The 22,645-nt window shown below is 51.1% G+C and overlaps 1 protein-coding gene across 1 annotated transcript in view; it reads right to left on the reverse strand.

Moving 5' to 3' along the window:
- The window catches only part of LOC140906205 (uncharacterized), a 32,650-nt gene extending 14,964 nt beyond the window's left edge, over positions 1 to 17,686 (reverse strand). Inside the window, exons 1-4 of the mRNA XM_073329697.1 lie at positions 17,488 to 17,686; positions 14,599 to 14,719; positions 13,765 to 13,878; positions 11,608 to 12,976 (exon numbers count right to left, since the gene is read on the reverse strand). Coding sequence (XP_073185798.1) covers positions 11,608 to 12,976; positions 13,765 to 13,878; positions 14,599 to 14,719; positions 17,488 to 17,511 — 1,628 coding nt within the window. The 5' untranslated portion in view covers positions 17,512 to 17,686. The remainder of the gene's footprint in view (positions 1 to 11,607; positions 12,977 to 13,764; positions 13,879 to 14,598; positions 14,720 to 17,487) is intronic.
- Positions 17,687 to 22,645: the final 4,959 nt, after the last annotated feature.

Here is a 22,645-nt window from a genome sequence, read left to right on the forward strand (position 1 = left end):
CTGAAACCCACTGTGGAGAAAAGCTCTTTGGCCCTTTCAGTGAAGAGCTGAGCAAGCTCTCAGGTAAGGGCTAAGGTCCAGTCACGTCTAACTCCACTAAGGAAGACCTCTAGTAAAGCCCAGACAGGAAAGAGTAGGTCATGCGGGTGGGGGAGTGGCACTGTATGTGAAAGAAATCATAGAGTCAAATATAGTAAACATCTTTAAATGAATCAGACTGAATCTCGATGGATAGAAATTCCAAGCTCTAGTAATAAGAATATAGCGGTAGGAATATACTTCCAATCACCTGACCAGGATGGTGTTAGTGACTGTGAAATGCTCAGGGAGATTAGAGAGGCTACAAAAACAGAAAACCCAACAATAATGGGGGATTTCAGCTGTCCCCATATGGACTGGACACATGTCACCTCAGGACGGGATGCAGAGACAAAATTTCTAGACACCATTAACGACAGCTTCTTAGAGCAGCTAGTCTTGGAATCCCCAAGGGGAGAGAGGCAATTCTTGATTTGGTCTTAAGTGGCAAACAGGATCTGGTCCCAGAGATGAATAGAGCTGAACTGCTCAGTAATAGTGACCATAATGTAGTTAAATTTAACATCCTAGTAGGAGGAAAATACCAAAGAAACTCACCACAGTATCATTCAACTTAAAAAAAGGGGAATGACATAAAAACGAGGAGGCTAGTTAAACGGTAATTAAAAGGAACTGTCACAAGAGTGAAATGCCTGCAAGCTGCATGGAAACTTTTTAAAAAAACACCATAATAGAGGCTCAAACTATATCTACACACCCCAAATAAAAAAAAGCAGTAAGAGGACCAAAATAAAAATAAAAAATGACACCATGGTGAAACACCAGAGTAAAAGAGGTGGTTAGAGACAAAAAGGCATTTTTTAAAAACTGGAAGTCAAATCCTAGTGAGGTAAATAAAAAGGAGCATAAACTCTGGCCAGGCAAGTATAATTAGTCAGGCCAAAAAAGAATTTAAAGAACAAGTAGCAAGACACAAAAATTAACAGCAATTTTTAAAAAGTATATCAGAAGCTAGAGGCCTGCAGTGGGGCTACTGGATAATCGAGGTGCTAAAGGAGCACTCAGGGAAGACAAGGCCATTGAGGAGAAGCTAAATGAATTCTTTCCATCTGTCTGCACAGCTGAGGATGTGAGGAGATTCCCACACCTGAGCCATTCTTTGCAGGTGATAAATCTGAGGAACTGTTGCAGATTAAGGTGTCAATAGAAGAGGTTTTGGAACAAATTGATAAATTTAAGCGTAATAAGTCACCAGGACCAGATGATATTCACCCAAGAGTTTCGAAGGAATTCACACTTGAAATTGTAGAACTGCTAACTATGGTATGTAACCTATCACTGAGATGACTGGAGGACAGCTAATGTGACACCAATTTTTAAAAAAGACTCCAGAAGCGATCCTGGCAATTACAGGCCAGTAAGCCTAACTTCAGTACCAGGCACATTGGTTGAAACAACAGTAAGGAACAGAATGATCAGACACATAGAAGAACATGATTTGTTGGGGAAGAACCAACACCGCTTTTGTAAAGGGAAATCATGCCTCACCAATCTATTGGAATTCTTTGAGGGGGTCAACGAACATGGGAACAAGGGTGATCCAGTGGATATAGTGTACGTGGACTTTCAGAAAGCCTTTGACAAGGTCCCTCACAAGAGGTTGTTAGGCAAAGTAAGCTATCATGGGATAAGAGGGAAGGTCCTTTCGTGGATCAGTAACTGAAAAAAAGACAGGAAACAAAGAGTAGGAATAATGGTCAATTTTCACAGTGGAGAGAGGTAAATAGCAGGGCCTCCCAAGGATTTGTACTTGGGTCTGTGCTGTTCAACATATTCATAAATGATCTGGAAAAAAGGGGCAAACAGTGAGGTGTCAAAGTTTGCAGACAATACAAAACTACTCAAGATAGTTAAGTCCCAGGCAGACTGCGAAGAGCTACAAAGGGATCTCATGAAACTGGGTGACTGGGCAACAAAATGGCAGATGAAATTCAATGCTGATAAATGCAAAGTAATGCACATTGGAAAACATAATCCCAACTCTACATATAAAATGATGGGGTCTAAATTAGCTGTTACCACCCAAGAAAGAGACCTTGGAGTCATTGTGGATCGTTCTCTGAAAACAGCCATTCAATGTGCAGTGGCAGTCAAAAAAGTGAACAGAACGTTGGGAACCATTAGGACAGGGATAGCTAATAAGACAGAAAATAGCATATTGCCTCTATATAAATCCATGGTATGGCCACATCTTGAATACTGCGTGTAGTTCTCGTCGCCCCATCTCAAAAAAGAGATATTAGAATTGGAAAAAGTGCAGAGAAGGGCAACAAAAATGATTAAGGGAATGGAACAGCTTCTGTATAAGGAGAGGTTAATAAGACTGGGGCTTTTCAGCTTGGAAAAGAGACGGCTAAGGGGGGATATGATAGAGGACTAGATGACCTCCTGAGGTCCCTTCCAACCCTGATATTCTATGACTATAAAATCATGAATGGAGTGGAGAAAGTGAATAAGGAAGTGTTATTTACTCCTTCTCATAACACAAGAACGAGGGGCCACCCAATGAAATTAATGGGGCAGCAGGTTTAAAACAAACAAAAGGAAATATTTTTTCACACAACGCACAGTCAACCTGTGGAACTCATTGCTAGAGGATGTTGTGAAGGCCAAAACCATAATGGGGTTAAAAAAAGAACTAGATAAGTTCCTGGAGGGTAGGTCCATCAATGGCTATTAGCCAGGATGGGCAGGGATGCAACCCCATGCTCTGGGTGTCCCTAAACCTCTGACTGCCAGAAGCTGGGACTGGACGACAGAGGATGGCTCACTCAATGATTGCCCTGTTCTGTTCATTCCCTTTGAAGCATTAGGCACTGGCCACTGTCAGAAGACAGGTTTCAGAGTAGCAGCCGTGTTAGTCTGTATTTGCAAAAAGAAAAGGAGTACTTGTGGCACCTTAGAGACTAACCAATTTATTTGAGCATAAGCTTTCGTGAGCTGTATATTTATGCTCAAATAAATTGGTTAGTCTCTAAGGTGCCACAAGTACTCCTTTTCTTTTTGTCAGAAGACAGGACACTGGACTAGATGGACCATTGGTCGGACCCAGTGTGGCCATTCTCATGGTGTGTAGCCATCTGGTGTCTCTTGTCTTACACCTAGATTGTCAGCTCTGTGGGGCAGGGACTGTCTTTATGGTCTGTGTTTGTACAGTGCCTAGCACACTGAGCTCCTGGCCCATGACTAGGGCTGCTAGGTGCTATTCTAACATAAATCGTATTATTCACAGAACAACAACTTTTAGACTGTTCCAGCTTCACCCAGCCCCATTCCACACAGGTGCCTCTTCCACCACTCTCAAATGCAAACACACATCAAAACAACCTTAACGCTGCTCCTCTCGTGACACAAGTTGAAAATCTCAGACAATCTTCTTCATCCATGACAAAGAATTTCAAATCACCAGTGACCATAAACCACCCGAATACTTTACTCTTGGCTGTCCAGGTATCTTGCCACCTGTAAATCCACACAGAAAGACCTACTTCAATCCATGCTACCCACAGATAGAATAGTGAAAGCAACCATGCACCACGGTTTGTTAACACACCACGGGCCCCCAACACACACCGCGGTTGCACGTACAAACCTCTCCCGCACACAATGAACATATAGACATTTCATGAAAGTATGAAAAATTAGTGTGGTTGCCTGAGATTTAATTGGTGCATAGTACTGCCTCAGTTGCATGCATAATAGTAAGATGATGGTATTATTATATGGTTAGGCATCGTGAGGGCATCAGGGGCGGCCGGATCTCCTCTTCCCTTAGCCAGCCTTGCAGGACTGCACCCACCACACATGCTGCACTGTTGGGCGCTGCAGCACTATAAATGCAGCAGGGTCCTTCTTTGTAGAAGGCTCTGGAGACAGGATGCTGAGATCGTAATGGTCTCGTGGTTAAAGATACAAGACCAGGCTCAGGACATCTGGGTTCTCTTTCTGGCTCTGCCACGCTCTTGCTGGATGACCATGGGAAACTCACATCACCTCTCTGTGTCTCAGTTTCCCGCTTGTAAAACGGAGATAATACTGACCTTTCTCATAGCACTCAGAGGAGAATTGTGACTTGTGAAGCTCTCGTTGTATTCACTTCTGTCAAGTGCCCCGAGATCCTGGGCTGGAGAAGCAGAGTTATTTCACTTCGAGCTGGAGCTGTGGAGATTGGATCCAGATTCACCTCTGAACTTCCCCAACTGTTGGGAGTCTGTGGCACAACGTGCGTTGGGGGGCCCCTGTAGAACTAGGGCTGAGCGACGTGACTGAATCGTGGAGCCATGTCAGAGTGGACTGAGGGCTAGATCGGGAGAGTGTTAGAACGGTTCTGTCTCCCCCACCAGTCGGGCCAGCGCTGTGTAGCTGGGGCTAGCAGGAGCAGTGGTAAAGGTTGGTTACTGTTAAAGCCAGAAGGGACCATTCAAGCAGCTAGTCCAGTGGTTTTCAACCTTTTTTCATTTGTGGCCCCCTAAAAAATTCCGAATGGAGGTGCGGGCCTCTTTGGAAATCTTAGACACTCTGTAGCCCCCTCAGGCGTCCACGAACCACAGGTTGAAAACCACCAATCTTAGTCTGACCTCATGCATCTCACAGGCCATTAAACACCATCCAGTTACCTCTGTATTGACCCGGTAACTTGTATTTTACTAAATGCAATGCAATAACTTGTATGTTATTCATCAGAGGGTGGCCATGTTAGTCTGGATCTGTAAAAGCGGCAGAGTCCTGTGGCACCTGATAGACTAACAGACGTCACATGCATCTGACGAAGTGGGTATTCACCCACGAAAGCTCATGCTCCAATACGTCTGTTAGTCTATCAGGTGCCACAGGACTCTTTGCCGCTTGTATGTTATTGTCTATCTCCCACAAGGCAGGCCGTCTGGATCTGGAGACATCAGGAACTAGAGAATCCACCACTGCCTTGACTCTTTGTTTCCAGGGTTAAGCCTCTCACTGTTGTAAATTCATGTCTCATTTCTCATTTGAATTTGTCTGGCTTCAGCTTCCAGCCATTAGTTCTTGTGATGATTCTCTCTGCAGGATTAAAGAGCCTGCTAGGTACCTGGTGTTTTCTCCCCAGAAAGGTACTTCCAGGCTGTAACCAAGTCCCTGCTCAGGCTCCCTTTCCATAAAGAGATGGAACTCTTTCAGTCTCTCACATTTTCTTCAGCTGAGTCGTTTTTGTGGCTCTTTTCTGCCCAACACCCTTTTTGAAATGTGGACACCAGCACTGGACACAGTATTCCAGCATCAGTCTCACCAGTGCTGTATACCAGGGTGAAATCCCCCCCCCTGCCCCACTCACCACTCCTCCGTTTATACATCCAAGGGTCACATTAGCCCTGTTTGCCACAGCAACACTCTGGGAGCTCGGGTACAGTCTCTTGTCCACTCTCACCCCTAGACCCTTTTCAGAGTCAGGATCCAGTTCCCCCATCTGTAGGTACGGTCCGCGTTCCTTGTTCCTAAATGTATAAGACCTTGCCTTTGGCTGTTGTAAAATGTGTTTGGTTTGAATGGGCACACTTAAGCAAGTGATCCAGATTGCACTGTATGACTGCCCTGTTGTCCTCCTGCCAACCTCTGTTATCCACAAATTTTATCAACCGGGATTTTATATTTACTTGCAGATCACTGATGAAAGTGTTGAATAGTGTGGGGCCTCATACTGATCCCTGTGGAACCTCACTAGAAACACCCCCATTTGCTGCTGATTCCCCATTGATGGCTACTTTTTGAGATCTATCAGTTAGCTAGTTCTTAAACCAGTTAACATGTGCTCTGTTGACATTGTATAGTGCTATTTTTTAATAAGAGTGCCATGTGGTACTAAGTCAAATCTCCTACAAAAGTCTAACGTTTACATAGTAATTTGTAATCTCATCAAAGAATTCAATATCTTAGGTGCAAAGAAGAGAAACAAAATGATTAGGGGGATGGAATAGTCTCCATATGAGGACAGATTAATAAGACTGGGACTTTTCAGCTTGGAAAGGAGATGACGGGGGTTGGGGGGGTATGATAGAAGTCTATAAAATCATGACTGGTGTGGAGAAAGTAGATAAGGAAGTGCTATTTACTCCTTCTCATAGCACAAGAACTAGGGGCCACCCAATGAAATGAACAGGCAGCAGGTTTAACACAAACAAAAGGAAGTATTTCTTCACACAACGCACAGTCAACCTGTGGAACTCCTTGCCAGAGGATGTTGTGAAGGCCAAAAGTATAGCTGTGTTCAAAAAAGAATTAGACAAGTTCATGGAGGATAGGTCCATCAATGGCTATTAGTCAAGATGGGCAGGAATGCCACCCCATGCTCTGGGTGTCACCAAACCTCTGACTGCCAGAAGCACCTGGCACTGGCCACGGTCGGAAGACAGGAGACTGGGCTAGATGGACCTTTGGTGCGACCCAGTGTGGCTGTCCTTATGTACTCCGGTTGTTGGACAAGACCCATGTTCCATAAAACCGTGCTGTCTGGCATTAATTATATTCACATCCGTTAATTCTTTAATCAACTCAATCCCTCCTCAGCTTTTCCATTATTTTTCCCAGGCTCAGCAGTGCTGTTGGATCATATTAAAGAAGTTCTGTATTAAAATCACAAATGAGTTTGATTCCCCAGAGTTTCAATTCCAGGGTATTACTAATTAAGAGGTCTCTTGGTTTTTGGTGCTGTTTCTCTCCCTCTATGTGTGAAACTTGCAAGCTGCTAACTGTGTTAGTACATTCTAAGACAGAGTCTGTTCTCAAAGCAGTTCACAGAGAGAGAGACTCAAAGCAATACTCTAACAACAGAAACAGCACCCAGAGACTCCCCGCCCTTTTGTTGTATTAACCATTGTGATTAAAATAGAGATAGAGGATGTATGTGGATGGATGCTTGGTGTGGATAATAACTGAATGATCAGGGAGGTGCCAGCCTAAGAATCCAGTGTCCATCGGCTGAAGAAGGCGTCAAGTGGAAATAACCAGAGGACCCCCCGGAGGGCAGACTGGAATCCACCCAACAGCCTCAAGGATGGGAGAACCAAAGAACAAGTTAACATCTTGGAGCCGTCAGGAATGTGCTATCTGCTGATTGATTCAGCAACAGCATGATGAAGCAATTCCCATAGACTGGCATAGGAAGAAATTCCTATAAAAATAGACTCTAAAAAGTGAGAACTTTGGGGTCTGATTCTGCAAACCAACTTCCAGGAGCATCAGATGAGCATCTGACAAGGCCCTGCTCCCTCCTCATGTCCAGGCCACCTGGCCAGTGGCTTGGCATGAGCAACTCTAAGGCTGGTAACTATGATAACAACCTTGCAGAACCTGTGGGTGTGGGTGTGTGTTTGTATGAATGAATGTGTGACTAAATATGAGATTGAATGGAATGTTATAGCTATAACTAACTGCTTACTATGATTCTTTCTGTATTCACAATAAATGTGGTATTTTGCCTTTTTCCCTTTAATAAGATCCTGCTGGTTTTTATTTTATTGGTACAGCAGTGCAAGTAGGGCGGTCCGGTCCGCCGTACCAGCAAGGTATTTACAGCAGATATGGCGTTCTGGAACGAGGAGCAGCAGGACGTGACAGGGCACTGGGCGGGCAGCTGTGCCACCCCCAGCCCTTCCCCGCAGGGCTCCTCTGTCTGACAGCGGCCGGCTGGAGGACAGGGCAGGGGCATTACAGCCGCCGGCGTTGCTGTCAGGAGTCTGCTGCTTTCCCCGCTGCAGTTCCTGGGCGGGCCCTGACCGCAGCGGGGCAGGGAGAACGTCAGGGCACTGGGTGGCCCCACGCTGCCGGCTCCTCCGGCACGGCTGCTGGGCCACCCCCCAGCCCTGTCCTCTGGCAGGGCCGGCTGCTGTTCAGACGGAAGAGGTCCTGCGGGGAAGGGCTGGGGGCGATACAGCTGCGCCGGAGGAGCTGCGGGCGTGGCCCCGCCCCGTGGCCCCACGTTCTGCTCCGTTCACCGCTGTGGTTCCGAAGGCGCAGCGGGAGGAGGACAGAGCCCCACCCCCAGGTAAGGGGGGTGGATCATGGGGAGGGGACGGGGAGAGCGTGGGGTCCCCAGGCTGGGGGCAGGGCAGAGTCACGTGGGGGGTCACGTGCCCCCCATGGCTACCTCCGTACCAGTAAGAAATGGATTCCACTCGCACCGCTGCCCAGGCTTGATCCCAGGCTAAACTGCAGTTACGACAAGAGCAATTTGCTTTATGGAAAAGTAACACTAGGGAAATATTTGATGTCGCTGTAGCTGCAATCTAGAAGCTAGAAACAGAACAAATCAGCATCATGCAGCCAGCCAGCTCTTCACCGATTCCCACTGCTCCGCTGGCCCCTGGGACCCATGCAGCCGGCATAGGAGGGGTGCAATAGAAAGCTGCCTGATCGAACAGTGGTGCTCAGCATGTCTGGTTAATCACCTGGCTTTCCTTGGAGTGGTCTGTCTGATGGGGGTCAGAGACCTTTTTCTTTCTGAGGCCCCTGCAATATACTATAAAATCTCCACGGCCCACCTGGGCCACAACTGGTTTTCTCATATAAAAGCTAGGGCCGGCGTTAGGGGGTAGCAAGCCGGGCCTTTGCCTGGGGCCCCACGCCACAGGTGCCCCCAGGAAGCTACATTGCTCAGGCTTCAGCTTCCGCCCCGGGTGCTCAGGGGCCTGGGCTTCGGTCCCATGCAAAGGGGCTTCGGCGTTCTGCCCTGGGCCCCAGCGAGTCTAATGCTGGCCCTGCTTGGAGGCCCCCTGAAATCTGCTCGAGGCCCCATAGGGGGCCCCAGACCCCTGGTTGAGGACCACTGATCTCGTTTATCTGTTCTGCAGAGCTCGGCCTGGGCACCACCTGCACTTTTCAGGACTGGCCTCCATGCCCATTGTACATTGACCTGGACTCCTGCAAAGCAGCCCTTCTCCCCTTTATTACCTCTCACCGGCTCCTGGTGCGGGACAGAGAACGGGATCTGCACTACCGCCAGCCACCTCCTGGCCCTTACCGCGTGCCCTCGGAGAGCATGGCTGGTGAGGTCCCAGCTGACACACTCACTTTAAGTTTATATTATTTTAATTGTTCTTTTGAAGGAAAAAGAAAGCGAAAGCAAAAGCAAGACCACCTACAGCCATTACCGTGCTACACCGTTACGAACGGCCCACACAACACAGAGCATGCAGAACTGCGGCTAAGGTACATTCACTGAATCCCCACAGCAGCACTCACTGCCTGGCTCCTCACTCAGGCATCCGCTTTCAGAGAACAGAACTGCGTTCCCTGACTCGGCCCCCCGCCAACCTGGCTAAGCCCCTGCCGCCGGCACCCCACTCTGCACCAAGACTTTTTTGTTGACGTCTGTGTTTTTGACGGCTGGCCTTTTGATGGCCAGGCTAGTCTCCAGTGAGAATATGCCACATGACCTATTAAAGGGAAACCGTCAACATAATACATACATAAAACTCTGCTCTTAGTATTAACGCAGAAAAAATGAAACCATCTCCTTTGGCTCCTCATGAATGAGGCTGGTTTTTGTTCATGTTTTGCACTTCAGTCTTCTTGGGAAGTGGAGCTAGACAGCTAGCTTTGCTAGAAGCGTTCCCGTTTGTCGTCCATTTCACTTCCTGCCCTCACAGTGCCGCTGCGATTTGGATTTCAGCCCTGCAGGGGAGGGATTGAACCCCGAAACCTGTTGTTTCATTTAAACTAAAAAGCAACACGGAAGTGGGTTTATTTGTTGGGTTTTACAAAACCTTCACTGAGGCTACATTTTGTACCTACATCTCCCTGAAGCAACCAGATGATTATCAAACCCACAAGGGCCCAGGCAAGAAGCCACCACAAATACTGAACATCAGAAATACCTGCAGCAGATGGACTGACGTTTCTAGGCCCGTGATACTCAGAACTTAGTGGTTCAGGAGCCAAATTAGCAATCAACTTGACCCAAAAGAGCCCCCGCAGCGTGACCGACAGGGGGAACGCTTGGTTTTATATATAATTATTCTCACAGCAAATAAGTTACTAACTTAGAGCAAGCTGACAACCGAATTGGTTAATAACGTAGTAAAAGTATTCTGATGGATTAATAATTCAATCACACCACGTGTTAATACCGTGGCCTGCAAAGAGCCGCAGGAGACACAGTAAAGAGCCGCTTGTGGCTCGCGAGCTGCAGTCTGAGGATCGCTGGTCGAAGTGATGGGTTCTGTGGGGAAAACCTGCCAATTAACTCTCTTGTAGAGAACAGTGGGGAGGCAGCGACGTCAGCTGTCAGCCCAGCCTCGGGTGGCACCTCCACAAGTCACAGGGAGGTGGTGGCCACCCTAAGATCTCACCCCCACACCCAACGGGCCCACTCTGACTCCTATTGAAGTCAAATCAGTGGGACTGGATTATCCCTAAAGGGATCCAACTCTTGAAGAGCACAGAGAATCCACTGCTGTATGGTGATAGGAAACTGGCAGGAGAAATAGCTTTAAAGGACAGGAAATGGACACACCAGACACTTGGGTTCAGGGCACAAGAGAGATACGGATGGGTAGGAGCAGTGTGCCAGGTGGAAGGAGAAATGCAGGACTGCCAAGGAATGGCATGCACCTGACAGGGCATCTGCCATTTTTAGAAGCTTTTAATTTATTAATTAGAGAGAAAAACCTCCCCAGCTTTTGTGTGTGTATTAACATGGATTTTATTCAGCATGCTGCAACATTCCATAGGGACTTTAGTGTGACTAGGAATAGCATCTTAGTGCTAATACCTGCTAGTTTACAATGGTCTGTGATTTATATGGGAAGGATAAAATCAAAGCAGACACAGCAGACCATTGCTAATTACGTCACTAAACAAATGAAAAAAAGACAGCTTTGCCACAATTTTCTGCCAAGATCTGATCGAGTGGTGCAGTGAATTCTCATACGACTCAGACTTCCTCACTTTCACAAAGTACACCGCAGAGCACTTCCTAATAGACTATAGCATAAATAAACCTAAATGTCATGCCCGAATAAATGAACCATGTTCATTACAGGGCGGCGTCCTTGCTCTTTGATGATACGCTGAGCGTCTCATTTACAAGATTCATCAATTTTCACAGACACTTGTGCAAAGTAGCACAGTTCTACTGTACTTAGAAAGCTAACGTAGGTAATGGGGCACTTATTTATATTTTGGTTAAGATATTTTAGTGTATTTACTAGGCAGCCAAACAACCAATACATTTAGGAGGCCAATCCAGTTGCTTGTAGAAAATTCGTACTCTGGAGAGGAGACTGACACGTCAGTTGTTTTTAAGCAAGGTCCCACGGCAAGGATGGGCCTGGGGAGTTGAGTTTGTGTGTCATAAATGTCACTTTTGCACACCCAGGTTGGAAGGTAGCTTCTGGTGGCCTCTGAAGACATGCTGTCTCACAGGAGCAGTTCTGCCTAATTTAGTGCTCATGACACTTCACTCCTGCATCTTGTCAGATCCCAACTCCCAGACAGAGCGTTTGCCATGTTCCACCCACACAAATGGTTCTCTCTCACGTGTGGCTCCTCTGATGTCGCACAAGGTGTCTGCTCTGCACGAACCTCTTCCCACACTCATTGCACACAAAAGGTCTCTTTCCAGCCGGGGTTCCCTGGTGGGCTCTAAGAGGCGGCTTCTGGCTAACGTTTGCCCTGCACTGTGGGGTGCTGGCGAAGGGCTTTTGCTGGACCACGGGCTGTGGGCTCCGACTGGCGCCTGTCCTGGTGCTCTTCAGCAGCGCCTGCTCAGTGTGGGTTCTCTGGTGCGCCAGCATTATCCGCTCGTCCCGGAACCGTTTCTCGCACTCCGCACACTGATACGGCTTCTCCTCTGCCTGGACCTTCTGGCGGCAGAAACCCACCTCATCCTCCAGGCCTTCCCCCACTTCGCCACGTGGCCTCTTGCCCCTGTGGACCCTCTGGTGGCTTTTCAGGTGCTGCTTCTGGCTGCAGGTCTTCCCGCACTCGTTGCACTTGTAGGGCCGCTCGCCTGTGTGGACCCGCTCATGGATGATGAGGGTTTTCTTGTCCTTGAAGCTCTTCCCGCACTCGGTGCAGGCAAAAGGCCGCTCCCCCGTGTGGATGCGCTGGTGGCTGATCAGATGGTGCTTCTGGCTGAACCTGTGCCCGCACTGAGTGCAGGAGAAGGGCTTCTCCCCGGTGTGGGTGCGCTGGTGGCTCAAGAGATGGTGCTTCTGGCTGAAGTTCTTCCCGCAGTCCGAGCACTGGAACGGCTTCACTCCCCTGTGCACTTTCTGGTGGGACACGAGGATCTGCTTGAGCCGGAAGCTGCTCCCGCACTGCAGGCAGAGGAACGGCCTCTCCGCCGTGTGGGTGCGCTGGTGCTTTCGGAGGTCTCGGCTCTTGTTGAAGCTCTTCCCGCACTGAGCGCACGTGTGCGGCCTCTTGGGTGCCTGAGGGCTTCTCTGGTGCCTGAGGAGCTGCAGCTTCTCAGGAAGGCTCCTCCCTCTCTCGGGGGCAGCATCCTTCTTCCCTACGTGGGTTTTCTGATGTCTCTTCAGGTCCCCCTTGGATGGGAAGCCCTTCCCGCACTCAGGGCATTTAAAGGGCCGCTCCCCTGTGTGACTCCTTTCGTGGATGGTCAGGGCCGTGTTACTCTTGAAGCTTTTGTCGCACTCTGGACACGTCGGGGGAATCTTCTTTAGAGAGGCTTTTGGGGGAGGAGCCCTCGGGGGTTTGTCCTGAGCATTGGCCACACGGCTTCGCAGCTTCTGGTGGGATTTGCTTTGAGCCAGGCTGCTCTTCTTCTTCACACACCGCGGCGGGCTGCTCTCTTCCTCCAACTTTCCCGAGAATGCACTGGGAGGTTCTGGGGTCTCGGTGTCTTCCTCCTGCTCCTCCTTTTTAATCCTGATTCCATCATCTACTGGAAAGAAGACAGGGGGAAGAGTCCAGATGTTATTTCAGGTGCTGAGGATGGAAAAAAACTGCCCATTTAACAAGACCCCCCCCCCATTCCAGAGGGAATCCCAATGGGTTCCCAGAGAGACTCTGGAAATCCCCTCTCTTCCCACAAATTATAGTGACATTCCCATCATGTCCAAGTTTCTACCGCCCAAGAAATAGACAGTGGAAGCCGGCTGCATTCACCTAAACGGGTCTGGCTCCCACGACCTGAAAGAGAACCCCCGCGGAGACACAGATTCTGCTGTCAGTCGTACCGGTGCAGCCCAGTGATTTCAACAGAGCTCTTCTGGCCTAAGAAAGCACATTTCGGCCATTCCGGCCAGCCTGCAGTCAAGATCATAAACTGGGGATTCCTGCCAGTCATGTTTCTATTTTATTCAGCCTAGGTTCTGACCCCAGCTTCCCCAGCGCAGAACGTGAGCTCACAGGAACGGGAACTCTGGAGTGGCAGTATAAGCCAGTAACTTTCTCGCACCTGGAGCGGTGGGGGATGGGGAGGGACTCAGGCTATGAGTTAATTAGTCCTGTTGGGAAGTCACAGCTGGCTCCAGCCATGGAGGAATTCTGGCGACACACTAACAGAGTTAGGATGCTCTTCCAACACACACAGGCTTCATCACAGCCCCTCATTGCCTTTAATGAATGTTACTCTCAGTCCAATGCCCTGTTCATTAGGCCACCCTTCGAATGTCCAACTCTTCTCTGTCTAGCTCCCCCATCCTTTGGGATTCTCCTGCTACTACTCACCTGCCCAGAAGCTTTGGGGGGTCCCCCACTCTCTGGGATGTGGAGGGTCTCCAACACATGGCTCTTCTTCTTGCTCAATTTTACATATGATCTCTGGTTTGACAGCAGGCCACCCTGTTCCAGGGACGGAGAACAACAAAGTCTCACATTTACATTAATGTCATTAGAATCTGGAAGAAGGCTCCTCCATCCTCATTGTCAAAGGTACTACCCCTCGATCTCAGCTCCATCCACTCCAAATTCATGGCGCACGAACATTTCACACTCCTCTGTCCTTCGTGCTACCTCCAGCTATCTGGCCCACTTCTGACTCGTGTCTTCTGTCCTGCTGCCCCTACATACCTCTTCTGCTCCAGCTGTCAGTCTCTGGAGACACTTCTCAATCTTCTTTCTGCAGGAATCTGTCCTATACTGGCCTCCTTACCCGATCCACTGTCCCATGTTTTACCTGGTCCATGTTAGATTGTAACGTCAGGGACTGTGTCTCACTGAATGTCTGTAGAATGCACCATACGCTCATGGAAAGGAGGCCTTGTGGCACCTTAGAGACTAACCCGGATGCATTCCTGTAGCTCATGAAAGCTCATGCTCAAATAAATGGGTTAGTCTCTAAGGTGCCACAAGGCCTCCTTTTCTTTTGGGAGTACAGACTAACACGGCTGCTACTCTGAAACCTGTCATACACTCATGGTGTGCTAGGAATGTTTAATGATAGGGTAGTACATGGGCCAAATTTTCAAGCTTAGAAACCGGAAGTTAGATGCCTAACTCCATATTCAGGCACCTAAATAAGAATGGCCCAGCTCCTGAGAGAATGGTGAAAGGGATCCTCACCCAGCGAGGTGACCAGCTCGTAGTTCTCCCTCATCACATCCCGGTACAGCTCCCTCTGCCATTCCGCTAACGCCGCCCACTCCTCTGGGGAGAAATAGACCGCGACGTCCTCGAACGCCACCTGCAACAACAAGCCGCCCAGCTCAACATCTTGGGCTGCACGGATAGCCAGAGCCCACACTGGGGACTGCAGTAGGATCCAGATATGGGCAAACCCCCTTGGTCCTAGGCCACACAGTGTGCTCCCCGCTCCCCACCAGGCCTGTCTGCCAGTAATGGCATTACCTGAAAACTGACAGCAAGGAGGTGAGCTCCGAGGGGCTGCTGGGGAAAGGATAAAACAAAACTGCTTGCTGGTTATTTCAATAAATCTCTCTGCTTTGAATCTGCAGTAAGTCCAGCAAGATACAGGGGCAGTAACTAGTTCCTGATGCATGATGGGCCCTTCAGTCTTGGGGGTGGCTGGGGTGGGTTGAGAGACTTAAACGCATCCAGTAATCCTGCAAATCAAGGGTTAAGACAAGAACGGTGAGGCCTCATCTGGAGTACTGTGTCCAGTTTTGGGTCCCACACTACAAGAAGGATGTGGAAAAAATGGAAAACATCCAATGGAGGGCAACAAAAATGATGAGGGGACTGGAACACATGATTTATGAGGAGAGGCTGAGGGAACTGGGATTGTTTAGTCTGCGGAAGAGAAGAATGAGGGGGAATTTGATAGCTGCTTTCAACTACCTGAAAGGGGGTTCCAAAGAGGATGGATCTAGACTGTTCTCAGTGGTAGTGGATGACAGAACGAGGAGTAATGGTCTCAAGTTGCAGTGGGGGAGATTTAGGTTGGATATTAGGAAAAACTTTTTTACTAGGGAGGGTGGTGAAACACTGGAATGCGTTACCTAGGGAGGTGGTGGAATCTCCTTCCTTAGATATTTTTAAGGTCAGGCTTGACAAAGCCCTGGCTGGGATGATTTAGTTGGGGATTGGTCCTGCTTTGAGCAGGGGGTTGGACTAGATGACCTCCTGAGGTCCCTTCCAACTCTGATATTCTAAGATTCTATGAACGGGGAAAGTGAGAGAAAGGGTCAGACTGCACAGTAATGCCGCTCTAGATTGCTCCTCTGCATTGCGTACATCACCCGGCCAGGGTTCAACCCTCCTGTGTTGGAGGCTATGGGATGATCCAGGTTAAAGGGACAAGGGTGGGGGAAGGGGAATGATCCTGAATCACTGGAGACATGGGCTAACTGAGTGAAAGAGGAGAAACGCAAGGAGAGCTAGAAGCGGGGCGAAGGGATCATGCTGTGGCAAGGAGAGCTACGCACAGCGCTGCAAACCTCGCAGCCCCAGAGAGAGCGATAAGGGGGAGAGGTGCAGGAGCAAGCCCTGGTCACTGTATGGGACAGTATGTTTTAAACATGCCTTTTGTATTAAAAGTCTTGGTTCTTTTCAGGCCAGCATCTCAGTGGTTTTCTGACAGCACAGAGAACAATTCAAGAAGCGGCATGCAAAACCCAACATCAACTAGAACCGGATCGGACTCTCGATCTGGAACCTGAGCTGTCAGACACGCTCTGTGCTGGCCCTGCACTGTCTGGCCCAGGAATCAGCCACACTGCACAAGCAACCCTCGCTGGTAGTACTCATGGGTCCCAGGCCCTCGGTGCCTGAATTTACTGTGTCCTTCAAGGAGAGTGAGTCACATTTTAAAATGACTTCCCAAAAGCAGCCTGTCCTCACCAGGCTGCCGAACTGCCCCCGCCTTTCTCAGCTGTTATTTTTAGAGGCAATTTTAACTTCCGTGACCATAAGGGATTAGCAAGCAGCGCCAGGAATAATGGGGACGGGAGCGATGCAATTTATTCTATGTGGCGTGGCCCGACTGGTATGGCCTCTCCTGGCCAGAAACGTCTGACCATGTCTCCTGGAGGTGGTTTTATAATGAGGGCAAGCATCCGCCAGGTGCCAGCCTGGGACACCTCACTCAGTTCACTTGTGACCAGGTCAGAGACCAGGTTAGGAGCGGAAAATCCTGCACCTAAACCATCTTCCCTGTCTCCCAAGCAGCATCGCCGTGAATGCAGGCACCAGGGGAGAGCGGAGACAAGGGATAGGAATAAAGGGTGCTGGGGATGCTGCCGCACGCCCTGGCTGGAAGTGGCTTCCATCATATCCCGGGTTCACAGTTTCGTTCCGTGGCTCTCAGCGCCCCCAATATACACATTGTTCCAGCCCCCCGGCGCACGCTCTGCTGAGCCAGGCTGGCAAGGGCAAAGCAGGAATTACCGTGCCATCCTACAATGCCCTGCTCCCGGCGGGCGGAGCCGCCTTCAGTAGCCCTGTTACCCGGGGGCCTCTGCTAGGGAGCAAAGCGTATTGTTCAAGCCACCCTAAAACACCCAGACTGGAGGAAAGAGAGCCGCCATACACTGGGGCAGAGGAGAGACCCCCCCACCCCGAGCCTATCTGCTACGTAGAGAGCCCCCTTCCCTTGTCAATACACAGGGAGGTGAGAGAGAAAGACCCCCCCCCATCCTGGAGCTATATATGGGGAGAGCCCCCAGTGACCCCCACGTCCCGCCGGGCCCCACTGCAGTCATTCTCCTGGCCTGTGTCTAGGCCCTGGCAAAGCAGACACCCCCACCCCGCCCCAGGGCTGTTTGCCCACTGCCCCCCCTGGGTCCCGCAGAGCAGAGACCCCTGGCCAACCTGGGGTCCCTGGGGCCAGCCTTGCTCCGTGGGGCTACAGGTCCTGTCTCTGCCCCGGCGGCGGCAGGGGGCGCTCCCTGTTTACCCCCCACCCCAGCATCCAGCCCAGGGTCCTGCTGTGGGGCTAGCCGTGGGGCCGGTTCCTCCAGCGAGCCGCGCCCCCCCGGGGGGCCAGCGTCCTACCTGAGCAGAGCCCGCTGCGGCCATCCCCCTGGCCTCCGGCCCCTTGGCCCCGGGGCTGGCCGGGGGGCGGGACGCAGGGATCGGGGCCAGGCTGGAGCAGGGCGCCCGGCGGCCCGCGGGGCTGCGCTCCCCGCCCGGCGGACTGTAGCGCCCGGCCGGCCGGGCCGAGATGCTCCGCAGCCAGCCCGTCCCCCCGCCTCCCGGGGCATTGTGGGAGATGTAGTCCCGCCTGATTGACAGCTCCGGGCACGGCCGGGCCCTGCGCGGGGGCGCCGCGCAAAAGCCAGGGTGTCCGCGCCGCGCAAAAGCCAGGGTGTCCGCGCCGCGCGGAAGCCGCAGACACGAGCCGGGAGCTCTGTGCCCTGCAACCCAGGCCGGGCCCGCCAGACCCGCCTGGGTCCGTTTGGACGCTCGAGCACAGGCTTCGAAACACCGAGTCCCAAGCCCGGGTTACGATGCCGTGCAGACGTGCCCCCCGGGGGGTATGAGGGCGCGCCGTCTGTGCTGCAAAACACCCCCCGCGGCCGTGAATCTCAGAGCCCAGGTCATAGAATTATAGAATATCAGGGTTGGAAGGGACCCCAGAAGGTCATCTAGTCTAACCCCCTGCTCGAAGCAGGACCAATTCCCAGTTAAATCATCCCAGCCAGGGCTTTGTCAAGCCTGACCTTAAAAACCTCTAAGGAAGGAGATTCTACCACCTCCCTAGGTAACGCATTCCAGTGTTTCACCACCCTCTTAGTGAAAAAGTTTTTCCTAATATCCAACCTAAATCTCCACCACTGCAACTTGAGGCCATTACTCCTCGTTCTGTCATCTGCTACCATTGAGAACAGTCTAGAGCCATCCTCTTTGGAACCCCCTTTCAGGTAGTTGAAAGCAGCTATCAAATTCCCCCTCATTCTTCTCTTCCGTAGACTAAACATCCCCAGTTCCCTCAGCCTCTCTTCATAACTCATGTGTTCCAGTCCCCTAATCATTTTTGTTGACCTCCGCTAGACTCTTTCCAATTTTTCCACATCCTTCTTGTAGTGTGGGGCCCAAAACTGGACACAGTACTCCAGATGAGGCCTCACCAGTGTCGAATAGAGGGGAACGATCACATCCCTCGATCTGCTGGCAATGCCCCTACTTATACATCCCAAAATGCCATTGGCCTTCTTGGCAACAAGGGCACACTGTTGACTCATATCCAGCTTCTCGTCCACTGTCACCCCTAGGTCCTTTTCTGCACAACTGCTGCTGAGCCATTCGGTCCCTAGTCTGTAGCGGTGCATTGGGTTCTTCCGTGCTAAGTGCAGGACTCTGCACTTGTCCTTGTTGAACCTCATCAGATTTCTTTTTGTCGAATCCTCCAATTTGTCTAGGTCCCTCTGTATCCTATCCCTACCCTCCAGAGTATCTACCTCTCTTCCCAGTTTAGTGTCATCTGCAAACTTGCTGAGAGTGCAATCCACACCATCCTCCAGATCATTTATGAAGATATTGAATAAAACCGGCCCCAGGACCGACCCCTGGGGCACTCCACTTGATACCGGCTGACAACTAGACACGGAGCCATTGATCACTACCCGTTGAGCCCGACAATCTAGCCAGCTTTCTATCCACCTTATAGTCCATTCATCCAGCCCATACTTCTTTAACTTGCTGGCAAGAATACTGTGGGAGACCGTGTCAAAAGCTTTGCTAAAGTCAAGGAACAACACGTCCACTGCTTTCCCCTCATCCACAAAGTCAGTTATCTCGTCACAGAAGGCAATTAGATTAGTTAGGCATGACTTGCCCTTGGTGAATCCATGCTGACTGTTCCTGATCACTTTCCTCCCCTCTAAGTGCTTCGGAATTGATTCCTTCAGGACCTGCTCCATGATTTTTCCGGGGACTGAGGTGAGGCTGAATGGCCTGTCATTCCCCAGATCCTCCTCCTTCCCTTTTTTAAAGATGGGCACTACATTAGCCTTTTTCCAGTCATCCGGGACCTCCCCCCGATCGCCATGACACAGGGTGCACATGCAGGCTTGTGCTGGTGCAGTGAGCTAGCTGTGTAGACATCCCAGCTCAGGCTGGAGTCCCCCCCGCTCCTGCAGGCTTCAGAGCCCCAGCAGGAATGTCTACATGGCTCTTGGTAGTGCTGTAGGGCCAGGCCTGCCATGCTGACTCTGAAGAGCCAGGCTCTGAGACTTGCTTTTGCGGGTGTGTTTTGCCATGTAGACGCGCCTAGCCATTCCTGTGGCAGGGCATGGGCCTATGTGAGTAGGTGCTGGCTTTCAGACATTCGCAGCTTGATGTGCTGGGGCCCTGTGAGATCACTGAGAATGGCCCCAGGGACCTGGGCAAGGTGTCACCTCCCAGCTCCACCCCTCGCTGACTGCTGTGGTACATTTGCATGGATCCACTCTGCCAATTCTTGTGATTTTACCACCAGTCTAGCAATATTTGGTGCTTGTTCTGAAAGTCCCAGCTCCTGGAGTCCAGTGATTACATGAAAGCCTCAGCTTTCATTGTTTAACAAGTAAGTTTCTAGCCCCCCTGGCTGCAGAGAAAAGTCTGGAAGCGTGCCCCCTAAAGACAAATAAAAAGAACCAGATTTATTAGCTTGAATATCTCATGATTTTCAAGCCAATCTTTTGATTTTGGGTGCCCTGACTCATGATTTTTGAACATTTGGGTTTGGCAATACTATAGCTGAGCATTTATTCGCTGTATTCTCTCCACTCAGCACCCATCCATCTCACACACTCTCCTCCCGTGGACGTCTCCTGCTGAGGGCCAGTGACTCTCCAGTTATAGGTCTCTACAGTCTTCTCATGCCCAGGTCCTATGGGGAAGGTGACCTGCCCCCTCGGAAGCAGCCTTCTCTCTAGTTCGTTATCTGCCTTTGGTTCCTGTTTTGTCAGGTCTGTGGGGCAGAATGAAGTGGGATCCACTGTATTAATTCCTCAGGCCCCACCTCACAGGCCTGTGAAAATGAGCCAGATGGGAAGGGGAGCTGGTAACCATGCGAGGGGGGCAGGAGACTGGGTTTCTCTTGTTCACAGAATATCAGGGTTGGAAGGGACCTCAGGAGGTCATCTGGTCCAACGCCCTGCTCAAAGCAGGACCAATCCCCAATTTTTGCCCCAGATCCCAAATGGTCCCCTCAAGGATTGAACTTACAACCCTGGGTTTAGCAGGCGAATGCTCAAACCACTGAGCTATCCTTCCTCTTTAAACAAAGAATTTCTCCCCTCCTTCCCAACGGCCACGGTCTCCCATGACTTTGTGGGACTGAAGACATTTCTTGCCCTTAGCCAAGATGGCTGTCATGTCCCTACATCTGTCTGCAGGTGGCAGAGGCTGCCCCTAGCAAAGATCAGCCAGTGCCCAGTGACTTGGAGCGAAACCGCCCCTTAGGAAGGCTGGCTCTGGGTGTGGACTGGGGTGCTACACCCTATGGAGCTGTTCAGTCACTAGGTGGCGCTGTGCGTCAGAGACTATTGAAACGAACCTCAGCGGCCACAACATGAGAGGAGAAATCCGCCTGAATGGGCCAGCCAGGTGGCGTGGTGGCCGGGCATCAGCAAGGACATGCAGAATTTTCAGGTGACCATTGCAGAGCTGTGGGCTTATACACACGGCCACTTATGTATGTCGGTGTAACTTATGTCGCTCAGGGGGGTTGTAGCCAGTGGTGAGTTGGAGCCGGTTCACACCGGTTCTCTAGAACCGGTTGTTAAATTTAGAAGCCCTTTTAGAACCGGTTGTTCCGTGGGGGAGAACCGGTTCTAACAGGGCTTCTAAATTTAACCGGCCAAAGTGGCACCTTACACACCGACTCCACGGGTGCTCCAGCCCTGGAGCACCCACGGGGAAAATTTCGTGGGTGCAGAGCACCCACTGGCAGCTCCCTGCCCCACCCCTGGCCCCAGATCACCTCCGCCTCCGCCCCTGAATGCGCCGCGCCGCTCCGCTTCTCCGCCCCCTCAGGCTTCCTGCAAATCAGCTGTTCGCGCGGGAAGCCGGCGGGCTGAGAAGCAGGCGGAAGCTTCCTGCTCAGGCCCAGGGAGGCGGAGGAGAGCTCGGGCGGGGGTGGGGGGTGCATGAGGAAGGCCGCCCGTGCTGCAGCAGGTAACCCGGGGGAGGGGGGGGCGCAGGGGAACCGCTCCCCGCCCCAGCTCACCTCCGCCACCCTCGGCCTGAGCGGGAAGCCACCGCCTGCTTTTCAGTCCTCCCCGGCTTCCCGCCGAAGAGCTGATTCGCGGGAAGACGGGGCTGGGGCGCGGAGAAGCAGAGCGGGGCAGTGCGTTCAGGGGAGGAGGCGGAGCGGAGGTGAGCTGGGGCCGGGCGCGGGGTGGGGAGCTCCTGGTGGGTGCTCTGCACCCACCAATTTTCCCCATGGGTGCTCCAGCCCTGGAGCACCCAGGGAGTCAGCACCTAAGGTGCCACTTTTGATGTGATCAGTGTGATGTGCTCCCCCCCACAGCTACACTGCCCTGCCCCTAGGAGCCAGAGGGACCTACTGGATGCTTCCTGGGAGCTGCCCCAGGTAAGCACCCCTGGGACTCCCCACCTCGCCCCCCGGCAGGTGCCTCTGGCTCTTAGGGGTGACGTGGGCACCCACTACGGTGGCCCACAAGACCCTCCTGCCCGGTTCTGGGGGCAGACAGGGGAGGGGAGTGGATGGGGAAGGGGTTTTGGGGGGGGTGTCAAGGAACGCGGCGGGGTTGGATGGGGCAGGAGTCCCGGGGGCGGAGGTGGACAACGACCCCCTCGTGGGGTGAGAAGGGAACCTGTTGTTAAGATTTTGGCAGCTCATCACTGGTTGTAGCCCAGTGGGCTAGTTTGCCTTTATTATATTTACTGTTTTGCATTATATTCTGCTTTGCATTATATTCAGCAGTAATGCAGGAAACCTACAGGCCTGTATCCTGTAAATCATTACCTTCCACAAGTTAGCATAAGGCTTGAGACCTATGAACTTTGAATAGACAAACTTTGCACAGATAAACTGAAGCTGAAAATAAAGTTTATGGGGAAGTTCTGACCACAAATAAATAATTCAGTCACAGAAAGTGTCCTGGCAATGAACTGACATACATAAAAGGATATGAGATACATTTAAGGCTCGCCTGCTTGTTTGCCTATATATCTTTACTTATAAGTTTCTTATTTCCTTATG

This window comes from Lepidochelys kempii, chromosome 2 (genome assembly GCF_965140265.1).
Source record: "Lepidochelys kempii isolate rLepKem1 chromosome 2, rLepKem1.hap2, whole genome shotgun sequence".
NCBI lineage: Eukaryota > Metazoa > Chordata > Testudines > Cheloniidae > Lepidochelys > Lepidochelys kempii.